At 40.0% G+C, this 26,673-nt stretch overlaps 1 protein-coding gene across 3 annotated transcripts in view; it reads right to left on the minus strand.

Moving 5' to 3' along the window:
• The window catches only part of prss12 (serine protease 12), a 144,759-nt gene that overhangs the window by 56,100 nt on the left and 61,986 nt on the right, over nucleotides 1-26,673 (minus strand). For all 3 annotated transcript variants that reach the window (XM_043696809.2, XM_043696805.2, XM_043696812.2), the window contains exons 5-6: nucleotides 3,280-3,458; nucleotides 2,221-2,362 (exon numbers count right to left, since the gene is read on the minus strand). In XM_043696809.2, coding sequence (XP_043552744.1) covers nucleotides 2,221-2,362; nucleotides 3,280-3,458 — 321 coding nt within the window. The remainder of the gene's footprint in view (nucleotides 1-2,220; nucleotides 2,363-3,279; nucleotides 3,459-26,673) is intronic.

The following is a 26,673-nucleotide window of genomic DNA, read 5'->3' on the forward strand; positions in this document are numbered from 1 at the left end:
AGAGTATGAAACAAAGTATAAAGTTGAGTATAAACATTTGAATTTCATTCAATGAAGAGCATAGGAGTGATGAAGAATACCTAAAAATGAGTCGTCAACCTGGTGAAGCTACAAAGCAGGACCATTTCCATGGCAAGAGTATGAAAGAAGAGTGTAGTATGCAAGAAGAATGATCTCTTGAAAATATCATAAATAAAGATTCAACCCTTTTGTATCCCCAGCAAAAACCTCTTAGACATTCAAACCTCATTAAAGGATCAGGCCAACTTCATGCTAAAGCTTCTTGCTCAGCTGGCATGGCTGGAACTAGTCTTCATTGGATTGTATCTGACAGACAATGTACCAGACAACACCTTCACTTTCCCTGATGAGGTAACACCACAGTGATATACAGTCAGGCGAGAGCTGTTTGGGAGTTCTTGGCATTTACATCAGACACTATGAAGTCTCAAATCATTGAGTCAAACATGGGGAAGGAAACCTCAGGATGGTCACCATGTACTGCCACCCACCCTTCTGCTGCTGATGCCAGTACTAGCCCATGTTGAGTAAGAAACACTGAGCATAGTAAGACAGCAGAATGTACAATGGGTAGGGGACTTCAATGTGGACCACCAAGAGTGGCTTGGCAGCACCTCTACTAATGGAGTTGATTGTGTCCTAAAAGGAGGGAAACTAATATTCAATCTCATTCTCACCAATCTGCCTGGCACAGGTGTATCTATCTATGATAATATCTATACGAGTGACTATCACAATCTTTATGGAGAAAGAGCTTACCGTCACATTGATCTATCCTCCACTGTGCTCTATGAAACTATCATCATGCAGAAACAGATGGATTTTGAGCAGATCAAGCGGCTTGAAACTGGGCATTATTGATCGGAAGCAAAATTGTGCTCCAATACAATCTGTAACCTTATGGCCCAGCATATCCTCCGTCTACTACTAACATCAAGCCAGGAGGTTAAATTTCATTCAATGAAGAGCATAGGAGTGATGAAGAATACTTAAAAATGAGTCGTCAACCTGGTGAAGTTACAAAGCAGGACCATTTCCACGGCAAACAGCATAAACTGCAAATGAAAACAGGGCTAATTGATTCTGCAAGCAAAGGATCAGATCTAAGCACTGCAGTCTGTCCAATTCAGTTGTAAATAGTGGTGGACAATTCAACAGCTGACTGGAGGAAGCTCCACAAGTATCCTCAACTTCAATAATGGAGGAGTCCAACACACAGGACAACAATCTTCAGCCAGAAGTGCCAAGTGGTTGGTCCATCTCAGCAGCCTCTAGAGGTCTTTGGCATCTTTGGACAGCTTGATTAACTCAGCTCACATTTTTCTACATTTAATACTACCTTTCGCTTTTTTCCCATCACTGCTGCCCTCCTCCCCCATCTACATTACTTTGTAGTCTCTTTATATCTGCAAGGCTTAATTTTCTACTAAGCTTGTTCATGAGCAATTTCGAATTCATTATCCTTCATGTCCTCATCTAAGTTGTTCATATGGTTTGGAAATAACCGAGGCTCAGATATTGATCTTTGAGATGCCCGAGTACTTGGAACCTGCCAATCTAGCAGTGGCCTTTCTGTTTTCTGCCTTTTAACCAATCCTACATCCATGACTAATATATCATCCCCAATCCATGATGTTTAATATTGCGCAATTATCTTCTGTGCAGCATCTTTCCAAATGCCTTTTGAAAATTCAAGGTTGTTTACTTTACTTTTGGAATTCTTAGTGGCATCTTATGCAACATAAAATGGTACTAAAATCACGCTTTAGTCACATTTATATCCACACACACAATTCATATCTCTCATCAAGATAAAACACAAGATCACCACACAAGTCACATTCCCAGTCGTTAAAAAGCCCAAAAATATGTGACTTTTGCACTGCATTTCCCCCAATATTTGACCTAACCCTGCTATAAAAATGATTGTGTCAATTATCATTAATTCAGTAACCTTAGCTTTTGCAGTTAACTTATTTTAATCAACATTTCTTTCAAATCTAACATTCCTGTTAAGTGATTCTCCCCATGTTGCCTTATCCAATATTCCATGCAGTAAAGCAAATGGTGATTTCACACTGAATTAGTTTTTTAGAAGATATCATAGCTTCAACTGGCTTTAATTTTATTTCTTAATTTCTCACTCTCATGTTTCTTTGATTTGATAAACAAGCTGAAGATAAAAAGCTCCTTAGGTACCTGAATCCCAGTTGCCTGCAAACAACTTGAGCATTCTGCTCTGTCCAACCATCATCACAGACAGTTCCCCACTCGCCACCATAGTACACCTCAAGTCGTCCTTCATGGCTACCCTTCCCTCCGACTAGGCGCACAGCACCATCTGAACAATACAAAGGGCTCGAGTGAGGATATCTGATAACACTATAATAAAGATCAAAGCATCCAGTTGTTTTTAAGTGTAACTTAATTAAATAGAAAACTAGAATTCTTTTTAAAACTTATGCTAATAATGATTAGTTTAAGACAGCTGTGGTACAGACTAAATATTAAAATACTACAAGTAAATTCATGCAATGCTGTCAGTTATAAAACTGTAATTTTCTCCTCTGTGAAACAAGAATTGTTGCAATTTATGCATTTCATTACTTCAGTCTGAGAGGTCTCCAAATGACCATTGGAAACAGATGTTGCAAGCACATAGGGCCTATCTATTACATTTGAGAACTTTTATTACTTAGTGCCTGGAGAATTGATGCCCTGCATATTTGCGATTAATAAACTCAAGTACATCTATTCTCCGTCCATCAACTGCACAAGAACAAAACTAAGAGTAGCTGCACCTTTGCAAAGCATTTCACACAGGAAAAGTTATAAATAATCGAACATTGTGTACTGAGAATCAGAATGCACCGAATATTAACTCATTCTGAAAGCTGCTGTAGGACCCTTTACTGTCACAAGAAACTAATCAGTTTCTTCTTTTGAAAGTGCAAAATCCAGGAATAAAACCAAGTTTGCAAAACGTCAGTCAGAAATCCTCCAACCATTTTCTCAGTCCTTCTGTGCAGAAACCAAGGAAATACATTAAGGATGCTGAGGCACAATTTTCCATCATTATCATTAAAACTTTGTTATTGCACCATAGTTATTGATTTTGTTCTTTAATCTATGCCAAATTATTACAATTTACTAACTGAAATGAAGCTTTAGACTGCTATACAATATCATACCCATTCACTTCAATATGCACTTCATAGAATTAGTTATGTTAAAAATTGTTTGATTTTGTGTACTTACTCCTGAGAGGATTGCAGGAAACACCGGCATCTTCCTTGTGCCCACAGTTGTGGTCACCCCATAAGCTCTTGGGACACTGGTCTATAGAGAGTTCATTCCCTGTGCACTGCACATCATCCAGTAATATGGGGCCAGAACCTTCTCCAAAATAGGCCAGCGGCTGTGCCTTTGCTGGACTACTGTGGGGTGGAAGAAAATGGCAAATAAATATTTAAAACCCATGCCATGTTTCACTGTTAGCTTTATCTGCGACCATTTACCCTGACGACTACGGGACATTATAGTGACAGATCAACTTTTGCTGGTCTCCATTCTAATCATACAGCTGTCAATACAAACTTAGAAACTGCAATCTATTTTGGATGTAGAATTAGCATAAACTGCAACAGTGAGGAAGAACTGGGCACAGCAGGGAGTTCCTCCAAAAAACATGCATCTGGTGTTAGAAGACTGTGGTTGAATGCTAGCTTTTGAAATTTTGTTGTGTACTATATTATAGAATATACCGTTGGAATTCCAATGTGTTGCGCTGTATTTGAACTCCTGATTGGAAACTTTCAATCTCAAACATGCTGTGAAAATGTCACTGTCTATATTAATAAAAGATTAACAGGTTAGACATTCACATTGGTCTTCCCTTTGTACACACTTACAGAGCACCATCAACAAAAACCTATCACTAGGTTATTGCTCATATCCCCAGAGAGTTATCTGCTTCCCCTCTCAGTCAGAAAGGCTTCTGTGCCATTGAGGGGCTTATGGATTTTTGCCATTACTCCAGTGTCTCCCACTATTAGTCCCTGAGAGCCTCCAGACCAGCAGCAGTGGGAGTGCGATTTATGTTATTTTGGTGGGGATATCCTTGTATTTATTGTAGGAATCTGTGAGAACACCTGGGAATTTCAGAGAATTTTAGTGTAAGAAATTCAAGAAAATACATTCAAAGTTGGAAATATCATCTCATAAAACATTAGGGTGGCACGGTGGCACAGTGGTTAGCACTGCTGCCTCACAGCGCCAGAGACCCGGGTTCAATTCCCGCCTCAGGTGATTGACTGTGTGGAGTTTGCACATTCTCCCCGTGTCTGCGTGGGTTTCCTCCGGGTGCTCCGGTTTCTTCCTACAGTCCAAAGATGTGCAGGTCAGGTGAATTGGCCAAGCTAAATTGCCAGTAGTGTTGGCGAAGGGGTAAACATAGGGGAATGAGTCTGGGTGGGTTGTGCTTCGGCGGGTCGGTGTGGACTTGTTGGGCCGAAGGGCCTGTTTCCATGCTGTAAGTAATCTAATCTAATTATGGTACCTGCAAAAAAAAATCCATAGGCTTAGGTCTGATAGGTCTACAAATGAAACAAACTATTGTGTAGATTCACTGCTGTTATCATGTGGCATTATTGAAATCAGTGATGGGTGTTATAAGATTTTATGATCACCCATGTGTTAGGAACTGAAGTTAAATCATTCACTGATTCTGCTCTATAAACATTCATTCATGATGTTTTCCATCATAAACTACCTGTCTAAATAAAAGGACCTTCATTGGAAACAAATGTTTATTCATCCACCAGACAACATCAGATTTATGTAGCATAAGACATTGGAATATTCTTAGACAGTAATACATCAGAGAAATTCAGACAGCATTATAAAATAAAAATAACAAATGTTTGAGTGGTTCTGATAGCAGCTATGAAGAGAGAACAAAAATTGACATTTCAGCTCTGGGATCAGCATTCTGATGACAGATCATGGATCTGACAAAAACAACTCTGTTCCTTCCTCCACAGAGGCTGTCAGATCTGCCGAGTATTTGTTTCTTGTCTGTTTCTCAACATTTGAAGTATTTTACTTTTGAAACACTTGAGTAGTTTGACTTTGATTGTTTTACGATTCCAAGGAAACATTTCAGGTCAGACAGTGATAGAAAGAAGATTGGAGACTCGACCATCACCATTCAAAGCTACAACATTTAAAAGTATACATTACCCCAACCACTTGGACCCCTTGGTTTGGGAGGCAGGGGGGAATGTGCGCAGTCGACTAAATCGCTGACATGACTATCTTGAGTATCCACCTTAAGCCTTGCTTTGCTGTGCAATAAATACACCTTTCTTGAGCATCAACTCCCAAAGTGGGCCTTGAATGGGCCACTTCTGGTTCAGAGACATGGACACTACCACTGTGCCACAAGACCTCTTATTACTCTTAATAACTTCAATAACTCCCACTCACTCTAAGCCTATAATCCTATATAACGCAGATTAGAAGACACCATCCTTAAAAGGCTGTCAATCACCATCAACTGGCAACTTGCCGCTGGCCAGCAAGAATCCTGTAACACTCCTTCGGGGAAGCAGTGACATAGTCATATTGTCACTGGACCAGTAATCCAGAGACCTATTGCTCTGGGACATTGGATCAAATCTCACCATAGTGGATGGTGACATATGAATCAATGAAAATTAGAAATTAAAAGCTGGCCCAATGGTGAACTTATAACTATTATTGATTGTTGCAAAACACATCTGATTCACTAATGTCCTAAAGGGAAGGAAATCCACTATCCTTACCTGGTCTGTCCTACATGTAACACCAGGTATAAAAGCAGGCTTTTAATAGGCCCTAGCAAGCTAGTCAGTTCAAGTTGCAAAGAATGCTGGCCTCGCCAGCAACATCCACATCCCATGAATAGAGGGCAGGTTTGCAATGCAGACTGACACCAACAGTGTGCATTCAATCCCTGTATTGGCTAAGGCTCCTATGAAGGACTGTCCTTCTCAGCCTCTCCCCTCACTGCAAGTTGTTTCTCTCTAATGAGAGTGCAGCCCCATAGTCCAGGAGGATCCCAGCAACTTTACCTTTCCCTTTAAGAATTTAATAAATTCTTCTTCTTCTAAACACTAGAGAAGACAGTCTCCTCAACATCTCCTCCTAGGACAGACTCACCATTCCAGGAAGCAGTCTGGTGAACCTCCGCTGCACTTCCTCTTTGGCAGGCGTATCCTTCCTTAGGCAAGGGGACAAGAACTGTACACTTCTCCAGGTGCCACCTCCATGTGATTGAAATAAAATTTCTTGGCAACAGCACTCAAACCCTTTTCTAATGAAAGTTAATATATCATTTGCCTTTTGAACGGATGCATTGGTGTCTAAAGTTCTGCCCATTTTTTGTTGGGGGGGGATTTTTTTCATGTGTAAAACAGGCTTTTGGCAGGTTTCCTACCAGTAATGGGAAATCAACTACTGCCAGGATAGAAAAGATTAAAATAAGGATTGGATCCTTCAGCAGCCAAATCTCAATAATAAGGCTACTTTCTCCAAACATTTTCTCAGTGTAGTAATTACTGCGAGTCCATGGTGCACCATGAGCCATTTTCTGTCTGTAAATAGTGTTAACTATGATAGTGGAGACTGGAAATGAGAAAGGTTCCTGTTATGTGGATATCTGTGACTTACACCTCAGTAGTTGGACAGGGAGGGGATTTATTTTTCACCAGATTTGTATTCATTCCCCATGTTTATATCTGTTGGTGTGGGACCCAGAATGCTGGAGGGAAGTGAGCAAGAGATTGCAGAGGCATTTACTATCACTTTCCAAAATAAATTGTTTCCAAAATGGGAAAACCAATAAGCTGGGAGATTATCAACCCTACAAGTAAAAATTGGATAAGATTCATTATCACACTTTATACACTATCACAGCGTCAAAATCTGTCCCACAGAATCTACAGTTAAAAAGTATATGTGAATTCTCAAAAGGAATTTGATAAGATGCCATATTACAGACTTAAGGCTGGAATTTCCTGTGGAACCTGATATTTTTATAATGTTAAATTTAAAGAAAAGACCCTCCTTGGGGATTACTCAGATGTATAGCTACTTTTTCCTATAATGAAATATTTTTCCAAGAATCATTAACTTCCATTCTGAACAGATGGAAAAGTTGAAAGATAAAACCCATATTTTCCTGAATGTAATTCACTGCCATTGCCTGTTCTGTTAAAGTACTCAGCTGACACAAGGGAATCAGAATTATACCATTACTTCAGTGATGTGTGTGTGTGTGTGTTTAAAAACTTTGTACGAAGCATTTTTCTATCCATTCACATTGTTAAACACTAGTGCTATATGTGAGCCTGGTTATTTTGTTCATTAGGAATTAACCAAACTGTGAACTATGCTTTCCACCATATACAACAATCTTGAATCTTAGGGGCAAGTGGTTGAAAAGACAGCTCTGTATCTGACTCTGTTGCACAGATGCCCTCCTATTGCTAAAGCTGAACAGTATGATTCACATGCACCATTCATGATCCACTTGATTATTCGCATGATGTGGTTCAGTAAGGCAGACCTCTGAGAATATCCCTCAACATCCCCCAACCTGTCCCCAAAGACAGAATGAACTACCGCACCAATGTGCAGCGTTCCAGTTAACAGGTCAGCTGAGAACTGCTAAAACTCACCACAGAAACAAGGCCAGTTTCAAATTAGTCACAGCCGGGAGTTGAATTCACAAATCTCTGAGTTAATAATTCAAAACGGTCTGCTCCTGCAATCATTGTTTGAACAAACTCCCCAAGACAATTCAAACATTGTTCTGAGGAATAGCAAACATGGGAACAAGGGCCATCAGTAGGCAGTCGATGCACAGACAGCACAAAAAATTCCTGTATTACACCTTCTGGTTGCTGGGGACACACCAGTACTGGGAGCAATAGTCACTCTTAAAAGAAACAGTAAATGCAGGAAAACTGAGCAGGTCTGGCAGCATCTGTGGAGAGAAAGCAGAGTTAACATCCTATAATTTCTGAAGAAAAGTCACTGCATTTAAAACAGTAACTCTGTTTTCTCTCCTCAGCTGCTGCCAGACCGACTTAGCTTCTCCAGTAATTCCTGTTTCTGTTTGAGAGCTTCAATATCCACAGTTCATTTTTTTTCCTTAAGAAATAATATAAAGGGTGTTTAAACTGCGAGAGCTGGGAGGCGGTGATAGAATGAGGATGCTTAGAAAAGCGGATCGTGTGGTTTTATACTGATTGCCACTGGTTTTACCATCTTTACGAGCATGTGGGACTGGATAAGGGGTTTTGAGGCAGTTCACTGCCACCAATGCTTGTTTGTCTTTGCATAGACTTGGGCCATTCTAGCAATCTTTGGGAGAGGATGCACCACCATAGAATATCTGCTGTTCTCAGATGACAAGAAAGGTAATTACATGATTGTAATACATACAACTATCTTTACACAGGCTAAACAGCTAGGACCTTAGGTCATACATAAATGTTTCCTTCAAAACCTAGAGTAGAATTCCTCATCTGCATACACAGACTGTGTAATATCAATAGAAAGGGGAGAGCCAATGTATATTAACATTAACCCTTTCAAAACAATTACCTTTTCCAGCATGTTCCATCATATTGACAGAAAGAACTCGGATGTATATCATCCTAACAGCCCCACTTAACCATTTATTTTCTTCCTTATGGGCATTAACAAGAGTCCAGTGAAAGGGAAAAATATGCATAGATAGTAACAGGGTAATTATATGCCTCCTCTCAGCTCCACGCACACACAATATTCCACTCCTTATACATACAATTATAAGGAGTATGTATATACTCCTCTGATGAGTCTCCTCTCCCTCCCCCTCTCACTACACACAGTAATTAAACTCTGTCCCCTCCAATCTCATACCCTCACATCTCCTTCATCCACCCCACCTCCAAGACACATTAAAATCAGCCTCCTCTCCTCCTCCCATGCAGTAATGAGCCCTTTCACAGCCCTATACACAACAGCAAGCGGAGTCTACACCTCTGTTGCAGTAATCACGCATGTCCTCTGACTGGATGTGAAGTTCTTGCAAGGTATATTTTCCCACTGATAGTTTTCAGTAAGAGGATCCAATTCCTTTCCATGACATGGCTGACCAGTAATCTTTCCCATAATTGCCACTGCCATATTTTGGAAGAATTGATAAGGTTTGATATGGTTCCACATGGTAGGCTATTGCACAAAGTACGGAGTTGGGGATTGAAGGAGATTTAGCAGTTTAGATCAGAAATTGGCTAGCTGAAAGAAGACAGAGGATGGTGGTTGATGGGAAATTTTCATCATGGAGCTCAGTTACCAGTGGTGTGCTGTAAGGATCTGTTTTGGGACCACTGTTGTTTGACATTTTTATAAATGATCTGATATGGGCATAGAAGGATGAGTTAGTAAATTTGCAGATGTCATTAAGGTAAGGCAGAGTTGTGGATAGTGCCGAGGGATTTTGTGGGTTACAGAGGGACATTGATAAGATGCAAAGCTGGGCCAAGAAGTGGCAAATGGAGTTTAATGCGGAAAAGTGTGAGGGAAGTTCACTTCGGAAGAAGTAACAGGAATGCAGAGTACTGGGCTAATGGCAAATTCTTGGCAGTATAGATGAACAGAGAGATCTCGTGGTCCAGGTGCATAAATCCCTGAAGTTGCCACCCAAGTTGATAGGGTTGTTAAGAAGGCATATGGTGTATTGGAGTTTATTGGTAGGGGATTGAGTTTCAGAACCATGAGGTAATGCTTCAGCTGTACAAGGCACTGGTAAGGCTGCATCTGGAGCATTGCATGCAGTTCTGGTCACCGCATTAAAGGAAGGATGTGGAAGCTTTGGAAAGGATTCAGAGAAGATTTATTAGGATGTTGCTTGGTATGGAAGGAAGGTCTTATGAGGAAAAGTTGAGGGAAGTGAGGCTGTTTTTGCCAAAGAGAAGAAGGTTGAGAGGTGACTTAATTGAGGCACATAAGATAATCAGAATATTAGATGAAGTGGACAGAGAGAGGCTTTTTCCTCGGATGGTGAAGGCTAACATGAGGGGACATAGCTTTAAATTGAGGAGTAATAGATTTAGGACAGATATCAGGAATAGTTTCTTTTCTCAGAGTGTAGTAGGGTCTTGGAGCAACCTGCCTGCAACTGTAGTAGACATGCTGACATTAAGGGTATTTAAATGGGCATTCAACATACATATGGATAACAATGGAACGATGTAGGTTAGATGGGCATCAGATTAATTTCACAGCTCGGCGCAACATCAAGGACTGAAGGGCCTGCACTGCACTGTAATGTTTTATGTTCTATGTTAATTTACAAGTTAATACCCAGACTACATAATGAATATACCTTACACCTTGCTTGAATGACACCGTACAAGAAGAGGCACCACTCTGATTTAGAAGCAGGAATGCTTTACACTGTACCAAGATCTCCTATATTCAGCTGGCTTTCCCCTTTTGTACTAGTCTCCTCCCATTCCACTTGTTCTACTTATCAGTATTCAGGTAAAAAAAAATTCACTTGAATTCCTTACTGAACTAATTGAAGACTATTATGATTAGATTAGATTCCCTACAGTGTGGAAACAGGCCCTTCAGCCCAACCAGTCCACACTGACTCTCCGAAGAGTAACCTACCCCATCCCACTTCCCTCTGACTAATGCACCGAACACTAATGCAATCTAGCATGGCCAATTCACCTGACCTGCACATCTTTGGACTGTGGGAGGAAACCAGAGCATCCAGAGGAAACCCACACAGACACGGGGAGAACGTGCAAACTCCACACAGACAGTCGCCTGAGGCTAGAACCGAACCTGGGACCCTGATGCTGTGAGGCAACAGTGCTAATCACTGAGCCATCGTGTTGGCCTTGTGATCTAATTTATTTTACTATTGCATTTTGCATATTGCATTGCTATTTTCTAAAGAACAAATCCCTAATCTCTTCAATCCTTCCTGCTGGATACCATCTTGCATTTCTTGTATTATCTCTGTGAAGCATTTTTTTGCAGTTTCTCTGAATTCTCTCTAATAATGTGGAGAATGGACCTGTGTACAACATTCTAAATGTTATCTAACCAAGACAGGATGTGAGTTTAACATCAATTCCCTGGTTTTTAATTCTGTCCTTCTTGGTGTGCATTATTTATTGTCCTGTTAATCTGCATAGCTGTTTTTAGTGTTTTGTGCATCTGTAACCTAAAATCCATTTGCATGTTGACATTATTCAGATCCTTTCCATGGAATATTTATCTAGAAATGTCCTTGTAGCTGATCCTACTCTATTATCATAACACTGGGAGAAGTGTAGCGTGTTTACTTATGTAAAAAAGGTTTCCACTGCACTGTAAGTGAATGCTTGGCCGGCTCTAATGGGCTTACAGTTATGCAGGAAATGAAAGTTCATTTTTATTCATTTATTATTCAATTGGCGCAGTTTCATCACAAATGCATCATTTGCTTTTATTGTATCCACCTATACACTTTCAATACAGACACCAACTTCTTTACTTATATTCAAGTTAAAAAGAAAAACTCACTGAGGAATTTACCAGAAGCCGTTGATGTACAGTAAGTGCAAGGGGACTGCTGCCCTGCGTTTGCTTCCTTACCCAGACAGACAGAGAGCAAATAGACCTGCATGGAGCTACAAAGAGTAAATGTTCAGGCAATCTAGAGAAGTTTCACTCATCTGGTCCCAGGTCTAGAGGGACTGAGTTATGAGGAGACGTTTAAACAGGTTGGTCTGTATTCATTGGAGTTTTGAAGTATGAGAGGAAACATGCAAGATCCTAAGGGGACTTAGGGTAAATGTGGAAAGGTTGCCATCCCTTGTGGAAGAGCCTAGAACAAAGGGCAAGTTTCAGAATAAAGGGCCATTACCCTTTTAAGACAGAGATATAGAGGATTTTCTTTTCTCTGAAAGAGTAGTGAATTTGTGAAATTCTTTGCTGTGAAGGTCTGTCGAGGCTGGGCTGTTAAGATTATTCAAGGCTGCAATAGACAGATATTTTAAACAGTAAGGAAAGTAAAGGTTACAAGTAAAAGGCAGGAAAGTGAAGTTAAACTTATCAGATCAGCCATGAAGTTATTGAATGGTGGAGCAGACTCAATGGGCTAAGTGGCCTACTTCTGCTGCTACAAACGAAGAGCATTGGGTTATATTTTTGTCTTCAGCTATTAGAGTTGATCATCTCCACCACAAACAAAAACAGAAAGTGCTGGAAAACCTCAGCAGGTCTGGCAGCATCTGTGGAGAGAAATCAGAGATAATGTTTTGAGTCGAGCGACTCTTCCTCAGAACTGATGGTAGCTCGGAAAATGTTGGTTTATATGCAGAAGGAGGAAGGTGGGGGGAGGGGGTAGTAGTAAACGATAGGTGGGGGATGGAGCCCAAAGAGAGAGAGTTGGACAGACAAAGGAGTGGATAGTGATCTGACTAGGAGGGTGAACAGCTATTAATGGAGAGCAAATCATCTGTCCATTGTTTAATTCACCCATATTTCATCCCATTAATTTGAAATGAGTAAATTCTACAACAACGGCAAAAGCAACTTGCAATTACATACTTTATTTACATACTGCTTTTAATGTAGAAAAAATTTTTGGTGTGGATCTCAGAATAAAACCGGACGTTGATCAGTTGGGCTGATGGGCCAGGGGTAGGAAATAGAGTTTAATTTAGATAAATGTGAGGTGCTGCATTTTGAAAAGGCAAATCAGGGCAGGACTTCTACACTTAATGGTAATGTCCTGGAGAGTATTGCTGACCAAAGAGACCTTGGAATGCAGGTTCATAGTTCCTTGAAGGAGGAGTGGCAGACAAACAGGGTAGTGAAGAAGGTGTTTGGAATGCTTGCCTTTATTGGTCAGTGCATTCAGTATAGGAGTTGGGATGTCAAGTTGAGGCTGCACAGGACATTGGTTAGACCATTTTTGGAATACTGCATTCAATTCTGGTCTCCCCGCTATAGGAAAGATGTTGTTAAACTCTGAAAGGGTGCAGAAAAGATTGACAAAGATGTTGTCAGGATTGGAGGGTGTGAACCATAGGGAGAGGCTGAATAGACTGAGGCTATTTTCCCTGGAGCATTGGAGGCTAAGGGGTGACCTTATCAAGGTTTATAAAAACATGAGGGGCATGACTAGGGTGAACAGCCAAGGTCTTTTTCTCAGGGTAGGGGAGTCCAAAACTAGAGGGCATAGGTTTAAGGTGAGATGGGGAAGATTTAAAAGGGACTTAAGGGACAAGTGTTTCACGCAGAAGGTAGTGCGTCAATGAGCTGCCAGAGGCAGTGGTGGAGACTAGTACAATTACAGCAGTTAAAAGGCATCTGAATGGATACATGAAGAGAAAGGGTTTAGAAAGACGTGGGCTAAATACTGGAAAATGGGACTAGATTTATTTAGGATATCTTGTCAGCATGGGCGAGTTGGATCAAAGAGTCTATTTCTGTGCTGTACGCCTCTGTGACTCTATGACTGCAGGAGTGTTATCAAGCAAATTTGACACTGAGCTAAGGTGATATTAAAACAAAGAATAGGTAGGAATGTTTTAAGAAAGGATAAGTGGGTGGAGAGAGTTTTAGGGAGGGAATTCCAGCGTTTAGGGTTTATTGCTAAAGTACTGGTCATGTGATGATGATGATGATGATTAAAAAAAATTAGCCCAATATTTTTTGAGTGGATGTTGTCTTTCACTGAACAACATTTAATAACTGTTGTAACATGAAAAGTTAACAGATTCCTTGTCAAATGATTAAAAGTATGAAGAAAATAACATCATTTTCCTCCTAGAAATAAAACTGGTCATACTCTTTAATTTTAGAAAAATGTATTTACATAGTGCATTTGTCATAATGAAAATGCCTCAAGGTACTTACTGGGAGCGAACAGAATCTGATATTGAGCCTTGTGAAGAAAATCAAAGGACAACAGCCAAAAGCTTGGTAAAAGGGACTGGTCTTTGGAGTAACTTTCAAGTGGTTGGAGAAGTGCAGAGAATTGTTGAGAAAATCTACAAAGTTGGCAGTCGACCAATCAAAATTGGCTATATTTCTTAAAAATGAGTACAAAATGTCACCATAAAAAGACTGTTATCAGGCAGAGATTAATGTAGCACCAAACAAAGGATCAGATTGGGCCAAATTACTGAGGCTCCACTGAGCCCATAGCTTCAGCGCTATGTGTGCCCTTTTGGGTTTATTCAGCTGCATTCAAGGTGATGCCATATTGGTGAGGGTGTTGGGGAGTTGCCAAAAACTTTACAGATTTGGCAGATCATGATGTCAACCAGTGTATAATACATACTTAATTCCTTAATGCTAACTTTGACCTGAATGTTTCAGCCAAATCTTCTATTCATCTCACATAGCTGTACATACTTTCAATGGCATGAAGAACCCTTCAGCTTCATCCTATTTAAAGGTATTATCAATAACTTTTAGATAAGTTGCTGATTGATTTCTCCTGGTTGTTACAGGATCAGTAGAAGTGTTTGGTGATTTAGACTGCTACTCTACAGGGAGTGGTGTGCATAATGAACAACTTTGTTTTCACTTCAAGGCTACTGTTCAGAACACTTGTTTCCAGTTATGGGTGTTGTAGAGCCATCTGGCCTATCTGCAAACTCAACAGTGAGATTGAGCACAGCTAACGCAGGAGAACACGCTGCTCAAAGAGAGGAGGGGAGAACGAGCAGAATGGCTCTCAGTTGGAGGCCATATCCAACCAAGATCTTTAGGAAACAATGCTATTGCCTCATAATAATGTGAGATGTCACAGTTTTATGAAAGATGATTTGACTGAGCACTGCTACTTTTTGCAGGTAGACCTGCAGCCTCAGAGCAGGATGAGGAGAGTATTGTGAAGTAGATGTAAAGGTGACTGTGACCAGCAAGCTGTTTGTGTCACAATCCTTTCAGCTGGAGGTGGTGAAGTCCTTAACATCTCAACTGCTGCAGTAGTGACCTCACTGATGTAACAGAAGAGGGGTATATATTAGATGATTACTTTCATAGAGAAGAAGGAGGAATATGCTTGTGGCTTTACCAAGATAGCAGGTTTCATCACAGTGCAGGATGTCACTGATTGCACATGTTTGTGAAATGCAGATATGGATTGCAACTGCAAACAATTCCACTCGCTGGATGTGCGGTTATTGTGTGACCATTATGCAAGTAAATGGGAACCATTGCATAAAGCCAGAGAGTGGATCCACTTACCTGTAAAATAAGGACAAGTTAGGGTTTAGGCTACCTTCTTAATATATTTTGAGGAAGTTTGTCTGGTCCACAACACTGCATCCTGGTCCTCAGGATTATATTTCTGGTATTAACCTCCCATTGTCTTGTCTGAGTTTGGTGGTTGGTCCTCCTAGTCCCCAGTGGGTAATGGACCTCTCCCTTTTTATTCACCACCAGCATCAAGGTTTCCAATGCTATGTTAGAGAACATTGAAATCTGCTTTCTGCCAAGCTGTGAAATTCCTCTGTTTATTCCAAGTCAAAGTCACTTGGGCAATGCATTTTGCTACGTTCTTCATCTAAAATGCACTTCCCTTTAAAAGGCTGCCCATTTAAAAAGCATGAGTTTGAGTTGATGACAGTGTTTTGCTACTCTGCACTTTCTACTCAAATTCACAGACACTCAATAGAGTCTTAGTACTGCACACATGCTGTGATTGTCCAGATATGCAAGAAGCACAAAATTTGCTTGTTCCATCTTTCAAAAGAAACAAGCAAGGCTTAAACAGTACCTGTGCCCAGCTTAATTCAATTTGTTTCCCTAAATATTAAAATTCTGAGTAAGTCAAGACATTTTCATTCAATTATTGTTTTAGCAAAGATTCAATTCCAGGAGTTGAAACCTGCATTCATTTTACACCTTAAATACAGCAAACAATATCCCCAGTGTGTCACCGGGTCGATGCTGAATTAAGAATGATGAAACCTAGACAATAAGGTATGTTTCAAAATAAAGGGGAAGTGGCAGAGAAAAAGAATGTAAGGGGGATATTTTGAAGAGTGGGACCTCTACACTGAAGAAATGACCAGCAATGATTTGAAAAATGGATTATTTGAAGGGGTCCTGAACTGCTTATGATGTTGAAAAGCAGAGGAATAGGGCCATGTCAGGATTTAAACATGAAGATAACTCTGAGACTTTGGAGCAGTGTGCCAGATTAGGGTAGGAGATAACGTTAGAGAGATGAATAAAATCCAGTCTCTATGACAAAGTGGATCTAGGGTTGGAAGCTCATTGTTAAGGCTGGAGTATTGTGTGAAACTTATAAAACACTGCAATAGAAACAGTATTGAAGGCATGAAAAAGTTAAAAATGGACTTATTGAAATGACCCAGTGCTGATAGTGTACGGTTATGTTGAAAAATTTGAAAATCAAGGGTTATCTGCACTGGAGCAGAGAAGATTAGTGGGAATTCAATAGGAACATGAAAATATTTGAGAGAATAAATAGTGAAAGATTATATCCACTGACCATGAAGAGGTTTCACAGGGATCTAAACTCACATTAATACCAGAAAGCTGAAAGTGGGAAGTTTGACCCTGAAACAGTTTAGTAGAATACAAAATGTCTAACCACAAGTGGCTATTGAAACTGGATCATTTATCACAGTTAAGAGGAAGTTTCTTAAGCACTTAAAGGTGAAAGATATTAAAGGATATACCTGTAATGCAAGAAAATTAGGCCGGACCGATTACAGAGCTATTATCATTGCAATGGTAAACTGAAATGTTTTCATTGTTTACAATCTATAATCTTACACATGCTTCATCATCAGAATGAAACTGCTTGGATAGTACTTTTACCAATATTAGAGAGCACAAGTAATGAGAACTGCAGTTTTAGTAGAATCCCCACTCTGCTATATCTTTAATGAGGGGCATTCAGGGCGAAATGAAGTATGTAGTGAGCAGAGATCACTTCTGCCATTTCATTTTCAACAGATCACTCCCAGCGGAAATAAAAAAAAAGAAGTTGCTCGGGAAACTCAGCAAGTCCGGCAGCATCTGTGGAGGGAGAAACAGAGTTAGTGTTCCAGGTCCAATATGCTTTTTCTTCTATCTTCACAGATGCTGCCAGATCAGTTGAGTTTCTCCAGCACTCTTTTTTTTTAAATTTTGGCCAAAAGCTCCTATTGGTTTCCAAACTTTAATCCAAAGGATATTGAAATTCATGGACCCCTCATAATTATTTTCCTTTAAATGACATGTTAAATAAGTTTTTCTGAAGAAGGGCTCATGCCCGAGACGTCGATTCTCCTGCTCCTTGGATGCTGCCTGACCTGCTGCACTTTTCCAGCAACACATTTTCAGCTCTGATCTCCAGCATCTGCAGTCCTCACTTTCTCCTTTTAAATAAGTTTAACTTTCACCGGATGTAATTCTTTGGTTCTATTCACCAGCATAATTAGCACCTCCCTCACAGCTAATGCCTGACAAATGAACTGAGCTGTACCATTCTGGCTACATTTTCACCAGTTATTTAATCAGGACTGGGTATGAACATCATTCGCTTTCAGTCGGCACTTCAGGCTCTGTTCAAAAATCAAAAGTTGATAAGGCCTTTTCAGGAAAGGGCACTGAAGTTGCAATGCACAATAATCCTACAACTGGTGGAAGGAGTGCTGATACTGGAGTCAGAAGCTGATCTGTAGTCCCCAGCAATAGAAGTACGCAGCCATTCATCAACCATGCTGCAATCACTGGGATAGCACTGACTGAGAGTACTAGAACACATCAAGGCACATACCATACAGGTATAAGGAGAATGCATAAGATTTTGAATGTGGGGTTTAGATTCGAGTGGTGCTGGAAAAGCACAGCAGGTCAGGCAGCATCCCAGGAGCAGGAAGAACGATGTTTCGGGCAAAAGCCCTTCATCAGGAATGGAGGCAGGGAGCCTCCAGGGTGCAGCCCCTCCCCACTTATCTCTCCACCCTGGAGGCTCCGTGCCTCCAATCCTGATGAAGGGCTTTTGCCCGAAAAAACGTCGATTTTCCTGTTCCTCGGATGCTGCCTGACCTGCTGTGCTTTTCCAGTACCACTCTAATCTAAACTCTGGTTTTCAGCATCTGCCGTCCTCACTTTTGCCTTTAAGATTTTGAATGGCTTGTGGTAACAGAAGCATTGTGGGATAAAGGTAGCATGAAATCCTGTTTTGTGCTGTCTTTTATTTCATGAATTGGGACAAGGGGACATTGTGATTGCCTATACCAAATGGATGGAAAGGTCAAGAAGTGGGATTCCGGTGATCTAAGGACTTGCTCATGGAAACCAGAATCCAATGATTTGTACATGAGCACCTGGACCAGATGTGTGAATCCTGAATGTCGGATCCCTTCCTCATCTTCCCACTCCTCATCTTCCTTCTCCTTAATGTGGTGGACAAGGACCTGGTAGAGTGGGCTTCATGATTGTCATGCTTGAAGGGATGGCTCAGAAACCATGAACTGTGAGACATGCTCGAATGAGGATTAAAGGATTCCACTCTAGTGGTCCAGATAATTGAAATATTGTCTGAGGATGCTGATGGCCTGTTATCCTGGATACAGCTTACTATGAGAGCATTGTCCATTTCTGGGCAGTTTGTGGAGGAAGTGATTAGGAACTTAGAGTAGCTATATCCTATTGGCTTGCAAATTGCTGGAATAGCTGACAAAGATATAATGAATACCATACAGGCAAAGCAGACATTTTTGAGCATAATAGTTTGAGCATAGTTGCACACCTCTTGTGGGATTAACAAACGATATTCTTTGCTGTTGAGTTGCTGTCTCCACAGAGGCATAATATGTAGGTCAATGGCTTCCAGCTACATGGAGAGTCCTATTAAGCTAACAAGACCATGTGCCTGCACCTCCTGCTTCACTTTGCTTACAGACTGAGGAACATTGTTCTTTTTCCTTGTTATGATGTGGAGGTGCCCGTGTTAGACCGGGGTGGACAAGGTCAGAAGTCACATGACACCAGGTTATTGTCCAACAGGGTTATTTGAAATCACAAGTTTTTGGAGCGCTGCTTCGACAAAGGAGCAGCACTATGAAAGCTTGTGATTTCAAAGAAATCTGTTGGACTATAACCTGGTGTCATGCGACTTCTGACCTATTTCCTTGTGTACAAGGCCTCACTGATCCCCATGATGTAGTGGTGATATCACTGGCTCCAGACTGGAAGATCTTTGTACCTCGAAACTGAGGGACGAAATGAGATAGATGTCACTGCCAATGCCATCGCTACCCTGCTCTGAAGCTTCCAATCTACTTCAAAGATGTGGCACCTTTCAGCGTCTAACTGCTTGATGAAGCATAGTCACTGGCTGAGATTAAGGTAGAAGAAGTGTTCCCTAAAGATCATCTGATTTTTGTTAAGGGTTCTCCCTGCTTTCTTTCTCTGAACAGCTTCTCCTTACTATTGCCTCTGTTCAGCCACAATCTCAAGAGGCACTGCCATGTTGCTTCCAAAGTTATGATCCCTTGCAACTGTAAATCCACAGCACTCCCTCCAAGAGTCCAGCACCACTAACTTCAGGCTGAACGCCTCCGCACAGTACTATCATCAACTGCAAAATGTCAAACATACCTCACCTGAAAGTTACTTGGTGATCTGTCTAGCCAGTGCTTTTGAAGATGTGGTTTGGTTGGCAAAATATACGTTGTACAAAATGGATGTTTACGCAGCACATCAATGTTAAACACTGGCTGCTGTTAAAAACTGCCCATTCTGCACACATTTGGCATACACCCAGGATACTGCTGTTATTGCCCTTTCTAGATGGCAGTGGATGCACACTGTTATACAAGTCATTGGAAGCTGATCCAATACTATTTTTCATGTAACCTCCATGCTCTCAAAGCATAATGATACACTGGGGACAAATTTTGAGTGCATTATCTCCGGTAATGTGACTCAACCCTAGACAAGATTTCCTTGCCCAGTAAAAATCAGATACACAGAATATATCTTACTACCCATGATCAATATGGTTTGGAATTAAAACAGATGTGTTTTCTTATGCTTTGATTGTGGGACCCAATTAATAGTTCCAATTACAAATTTTTATAAGTTTAAAATAAAGAAGGTTATTTATTCACACACACTTACTCTGAAAGTAGCGCAATGTTATCTATTCAATCTTACACATACTTGCACACAAAAAAATAGGTTTCAGTGAAAGTACTACAGTTTAAACTCGGTCAGCTTAGCTTCTAGTTTATAATCTCCAATCTCCAAAGGGCAAGACTGACTTCTGGGCTGGTTTCAATGACTTACTGTTGAAATTAGGGTCAGGTAAAAGGAAGGATTCTGACCAGGCTGTAATGTTCCTTGTAGTCTACTTTTTAAGACAGAGGTTCTCAGGTGAATTTTAAACTAGAAGAGGTTACATAATTTGCTACCAGACATCACAAAACTTGGTCAAAGTCTGTTGAAATTGCTGGTTTTGATAGCTTCAGTGTTTCTAACAGGAAAGCAGCTGTTAGATTTTTTTGAAAGGCAGACACCATAGTTTCTCGTTCTTTTCTACAAATTCAAGCTCCTTTCCAAAGTATGAATAGTGGGTTTGTGTTGCAACGACCTGTGCTATGGTTTATCCCCTGTGAGATTCTCCCTATTCTGGTTTGGATGGGGAAACCCATAAGGAGACAATAGAAGGTTGATAGTATCTATTCACTTTATCTCTACAAGTTGAGTTTTGACCTTCCCTTGTGTCCAACATGAGAGAGATAAATAAGCAATCTGAAAATTCTATTGCCATTTTGTTTTGGGCTATTGTAAAAGAAAGATGTATGAATTATTTTGATAGCTGTTGAATGTCCATTTTTAACTCAGTCCATTCTTTAACTTGAGACTTGATGCTGTCAAATAAATAAAGTCATATGAGTTCCAACTGCCATTTATTAGCTGATTTGAATCTAGTTTTTAAAAAGTATTGATAAAAGTTCATAATATGATATCTCTGTATTGACTATGACCTAAGTAACAAGGTGATATGGAAAAGGTAAAGTATCATTAATTTACGCATAAGATAATACCTTAATGTAGAAATGTATTATTATGGATAAATCACAAATTCCTTTGTTACTAATTGATGCATTATGTCTGAGTAATCAAAATTGAAATTGTGCATTAATTGTCCATTAATACTGAAGGGGTTAAGAAATGGTCTTCTTTAAATTGCAGCTCCAATAAATCTGTGTTATTGTAATTGGAGATGTCTTCCCGTGGAAATGGACACCGGAAAAGCTTCAGTGGCATGTAAGTTAGTCCAGTTTGTTTTACATTAGTGTCTGCCAGTCTGCAACATGTGCTAAATATGGAAAACAGGGCCTGTTTTATCTAATGGAGCAAAATAACTAGGAGATTCAGCAGGTTGAGGAAATGAGCACCTCGAAGAATGAGAAGATCCAAAATTTGTGATAGTATTATGGGAATGGAGTAAATCAGTCAGACCTTCAAACTTGTTATACCATTCAGTTTGATCTAGATTGATTTGTACCTCAACTCTGACAACCTATCATTCATTATATTCTTATCTAATTGAAGTTTGTTATTCTTGGTCTTAAAAATGTCAAATAACACAGCATCAGCATCCTTTTGGGATAGAGATTTCCAGGCCTTACACTATCCTTTGTGTGATAACGTGATTCTTGATTTCATTACTGAATGACTTAGTTCTAATTTTAAGATAATGCTCCCTGTTCTGGATTCTTAGGAGGAAATTGATGCTTATTGTCTAAAAACTGCGATAATTTTTTAGGAATTATAAATACTTCAGTTAGCCTGCACCTCAACTTTCTAAACCCAAGGAAATAAAAATTAAATTAATGCAATTCAACCTCGTAATTAATTCAGTTCCTGGTCTGAGCTAAATAAGTAATGCAAAAGCATCCAACACATTGCCTGTGTGCCAAATCTGTCCCACATGCTCCTTTAATCTGAACTCCAAAATCTCTGTTGGCTCTTCCCAGATGTACAAACTAATGGAGGCCTGCAAAGCTGAATTTAGTGTCAGCCCTTTCTTGGGTATGTTACCGTTTTATTGTTATAACAGATGTGCTGTTTGCTAAATAGAAAAATATAGGTAGTGATGTAAGTAAACAGCTGAGTCTATGAGCTGGTGGAGAACATCAACTCATCTTATTGAGGTTCTATTTCTTTTTCTTAACTTCCCAGTCATGGTTTAGAAACAGGCCCTTTGGCCCAACCAGTGCACACTGACCCTCTGAAGAGTAACCCACCCAGACCCATTTCCCTCTGACTAATGCACCTAACACTATGGGCAATTTAGCATGGCCAATTCACCTAACCTGCACATTTTTGGACTGTGGGAGGAAACCGGAGCACCCGGAGGAAACAGGGAGAATGTGCAAACTCCACACAGACAGTCATCCGAGGCTGGAATCGAACCTGGGACCCTGGCGCTGTGAGGCAGCAGTGCTAACCACTGAGCCATTGTGCCGCCCCTTACAAGACCACTGTCTATAACCACTGAGCTATGAACAATGGTGATCAAGTTATTAGTTAAAGCAAACATATTATACTTTAAAAATTAAGCTTTTGTAAAGTGCGATTTGCCATGGTATCATACACATCACTTGCACTTTCAAAGCCATTGATAGGAATTGTTTGTTCAGATTCAGATGCCTTTAACAGAGTAGCTTTCAAATATCTTCTGAATTGGGTTGCTCAGAAATGTTAATACAGCTCTGGAGTAGATAAGACTTGAACCTGAAGCCTCCTATCCCAGAGGTTGGGATACTGCCAATGCATTAGCAGAGCCCCCAAGTTTCTTTTATTCATTCACAGGCTGTGAGCATTGTTGGCTGCCCACATTTATTGCCCAATCTATAATTGCCCAGAGGGTAGTTAAGAGTCAATCACATTGTTGTAGTCTGGATAAAGGGTTTAAGCCTGAAACATCAATTGTCCTGCTCCTCGGTTGCTGCCTGATCTGCTGTGCTTTCCCAGCAACACACTCTCAACTCTAATCTCCAGCATCTGCAGTCCTCACCTTCTCCCTGGAGTCTGGAGTCTGGAGTCATATGTAGGCCAAACTGGTTAAAGACGGATGTTTCCTTCCCTAAAGGACATTATTCAAGCAGATGACAATCGACAATGGATTCATAGTCATCATTAGACTCTTAATTCCAGAATTTTATTGAATTCAAATTCCATCACCAACTATGACCAGAAGTAGCTTTTAAATTGGTGGGAATGTAAAATATCTGTTAATTAGTTTCATGGTGGAAAAGACCCCCCTTATTTCTGGAAGACCTTTCTTCCGTCTAAGAATTAAGACCCACAAGAGAGCAAGTCTCTTTCACCAAAACTCAAGCAGCCTTAAAGCTTTCAAAAGCTAAAGTTTCCAGCTTCACACCCCTGGAAGAGTAAGAATTATAGGGTGGGAGGATGTAGACAAAAGAGTTGAAGGACTTAATTGGTTTTGTCTATAGGGATCTCACTTTTATGACATATGGTTTTATTTTGTGTTCTCTATGCAAGAGGATTTTGTGTTATTGTGAAGGACGATCCTGCAAGTATTTGTGTTTTAGAGTTTGAACTTTCTGTACTGGAATTCATTTCAGGGTTTGTATGTTTGTGCACTCACACTATACATGCTATTCATTTTAAAAGCTGCATCTAAAGAAAATGCTTGATATCTCTGCAGCAAGAGAACTGGAAATAGCCTCAACACCATCATTGTTGCCCTTGGTCAGATTCAGCTTGTGGCCTGAAATGGTCCTACAGAGCTAAGCAGTTATGAGCAAGCATTAGCACCAGTTTTCTCTTTGATTATTTCTAATCATCAAATACTATTTCATTTGCCCTTCTTCTGACTGGAGTCACCCAAACTTCCATGGTAACCATTGATCTTTGCTGCAAGTAAACGTGTGGGCATCAATGGTGACAGAATTGTCACTTCCTCAGTACCTTCAACAGTTAAGAGTCTGCTGTTCCACACCATCTGGGTTTATACCAGTGGAATGGCTACTTTAGCAAAGGTATCAGAGATTACCCTGCATCACTGGAATTGTATTAATGCAAAGGGTCAAAGCCTTGACTTTGAAAAAAGAAAACAAATAGAAGACTGAAAACTGTCAGAAAGAGAATGGAAAATGTGTTTCAATGTCATTTGTAATCAATCATTCTTAACAAGGGTTAATTGCAATCAGAAAGATGGCTTTCAAAAGCTTTTCTTTCTGCTAAAATTCCAGATACTATCTTTTGCATTGGGTCAGTGAAAACTTCCAATCCAATGTTAATATTTGTGAGTTGAGAAAAATAGAAATAAACTATTTCTGAAATTCAGTGGTACATCTCTTACTTCAGTTCTCTTTTAACGTGATTAATTTGCAATCTGAAATGAATTATCATTCAAAAATACTACAGTATGACTTTGAATAAATGAATTGCCATATTCCCTGCCTTTGTTACTGTGGCAATCCATTACTTCTGCTCCAAGTCCTACACCATGGATTGGGAGGCAGAGGGATATATTTTCTCAATGAGTGAAACAAAATCATGGATTTGGCAAGAAATGTTTTTCTTCTCCATGGTTACGTAGCCCCTTGTGGAATTATTCTGCAAGTTAGTACCAGAAACCAGACTCCTGTCAGAAGCAGGGCAACTGAAATAGTTTTTGATGACCACAGACAATCAAAGAGAAAACTGATACTAATGCTTGCTCGCAACTGCTTAGCGTTGGAGGACCATTTCAGTCTAGAAGCTGAATCTGACCAAGGGCAACAATGCATTGTAGTGGGTAACTGAAATTGTGTACAGTCAAATCATGGTGATGGCTATTGAGTAAGGTAATGGTTCTGAAACAGTCAATGTTGAAGTTGCATTAGCTCCACCCAACCTGATGATATCACACAGTCATTGGATGGAGAAGCAGTTAGTCTTACACAGAGTGCTGATGGAAATAAACATGACATACCTGATATCTTTTTATGCCTGACTAGTTGAAGGTAATTATAACTATTGTTACCATGCAATAAATTATATCTTGTCATGTATGACTTCTTGTTAAAACACTGCTGTGATCTATTCTCACCACTGATAATAGATCTTAGGCTTAGCATAGAAAGAAAGATTGGTGAGAGGAAACGACTCAGGTTACAAACCACCAAGGTTAGTAATCAGAAGATTCAATGCACCGGCACTGATGGTATCTGAGAATACAACAAAGATGATCTCAGCATTAGGATAGACCAAAATATTTATTTTCATCTGAAATTAGGAGAGTCACTTTCCAACCATTTGAATTACACCATACATCTCTGATATTTCTCAATTAGTAATGATCTTGGTGAACAGTATGCAAAGGCATTCACTAAATGATCTCCTTCTTTGGCTATTTTATGATGTTTGTACCCATTGCACATTCTTTGCCTTTCCTAAGTGGTCTCCACAAATTGCTTTCAGGGAGGCGGGTTTGCTCACCTATTGCTCTTGGTTTGTGGGCAACAGATGGCAACAATGTGCTTTGGTTTAAAAATACTGTTAGAGTTATATCTGTATAAAAAGGATTCTGACTAACATTCAGTCAGTGGAATGTAGACGAAATATTACAGCGCACACTGAAAGATGGTAGTGGCTGGACCCAGCAACCATGCAGTGACGAGTCCTTTCTAGAGATTTTAAACTTGCTGTCACCCCATTATATCAGAAAAAGAAGCAATATAACAGCCAAATTCGCCTCACAAAGTCCGTGATGCTCTTTTACACCACTCTACACATGTTAATGATGTCAAACCGGTAGAGTCTTTGTGCCTTTACTATTAATTTGATCTCACTGACTGAAAAATAAACCAGATGGTCTGTGTTGAATTTAGGTTCATGAAAATAAATGATCCAATAATCTACACCCACCTGCAAATGCATATACACGTGGCTGATTCAAAAATATTTCCACAAATGAAAGCAGCATGAAGAAACAATAGTATTTAGTAATGAATGAGTTAAGGTAGTTCAGATGGGAGTGACAGTTCAGTTAGCTGACCTCAGACATGAGGCTACAGTGCATAGACAGCACAGATATGATAATATATCATCTTCTAAATGTCTGCGATTTGAATAATTACCAGGCGTGCTGTGTGCTGGTTGAACAAATGTTCTGTCCTAGCACAAAGGGCACCCAGTCACCAAACCATTATTCACTTCTGGAGAGTAAAATAAGCCGATTGTACTTGTAAAGTTAATGGGTTGAATGTTTGAAATTCTTCTAGCCTGATGTGAACCCCATACTACAGATTTTCTGGTAATTTGGAATGAAGACTGAAGTATGTCTTAACTGTGGTCAGTCCAGTCTGTAACAGGTCGATATAGTGACATCCAGTGCAAGTTTTGCAGAATCAGTTTCAAAAACATCATCAGAATCGGTGCCTAAAATATAAAATGATTAGCCAATTCATCACGCTAAGGGGTAAACTCTCGCTGTTCTCCTGCACTTATGTTTTTACTTTCCTTTCAAACAATTTTCTCATGGCTGACATCCAGGTTGTTTGGATTGTGTGAAATGGCATGCTTGAAAGCAACATGACATTTTTAATC

The sequence above is a fragment of the Chiloscyllium plagiosum genome, unplaced genomic scaffold, assembly GCF_037043375.1.
Source record: "Chiloscyllium plagiosum isolate Xiang-an unplaced genomic scaffold, Cpla_swu_hap1 HiC_scaffold_1, whole genome shotgun sequence".
Classification (NCBI taxonomy): domain Eukaryota; kingdom Metazoa; phylum Chordata; class Chondrichthyes; order Orectolobiformes; family Hemiscylliidae; genus Chiloscyllium; species Chiloscyllium plagiosum.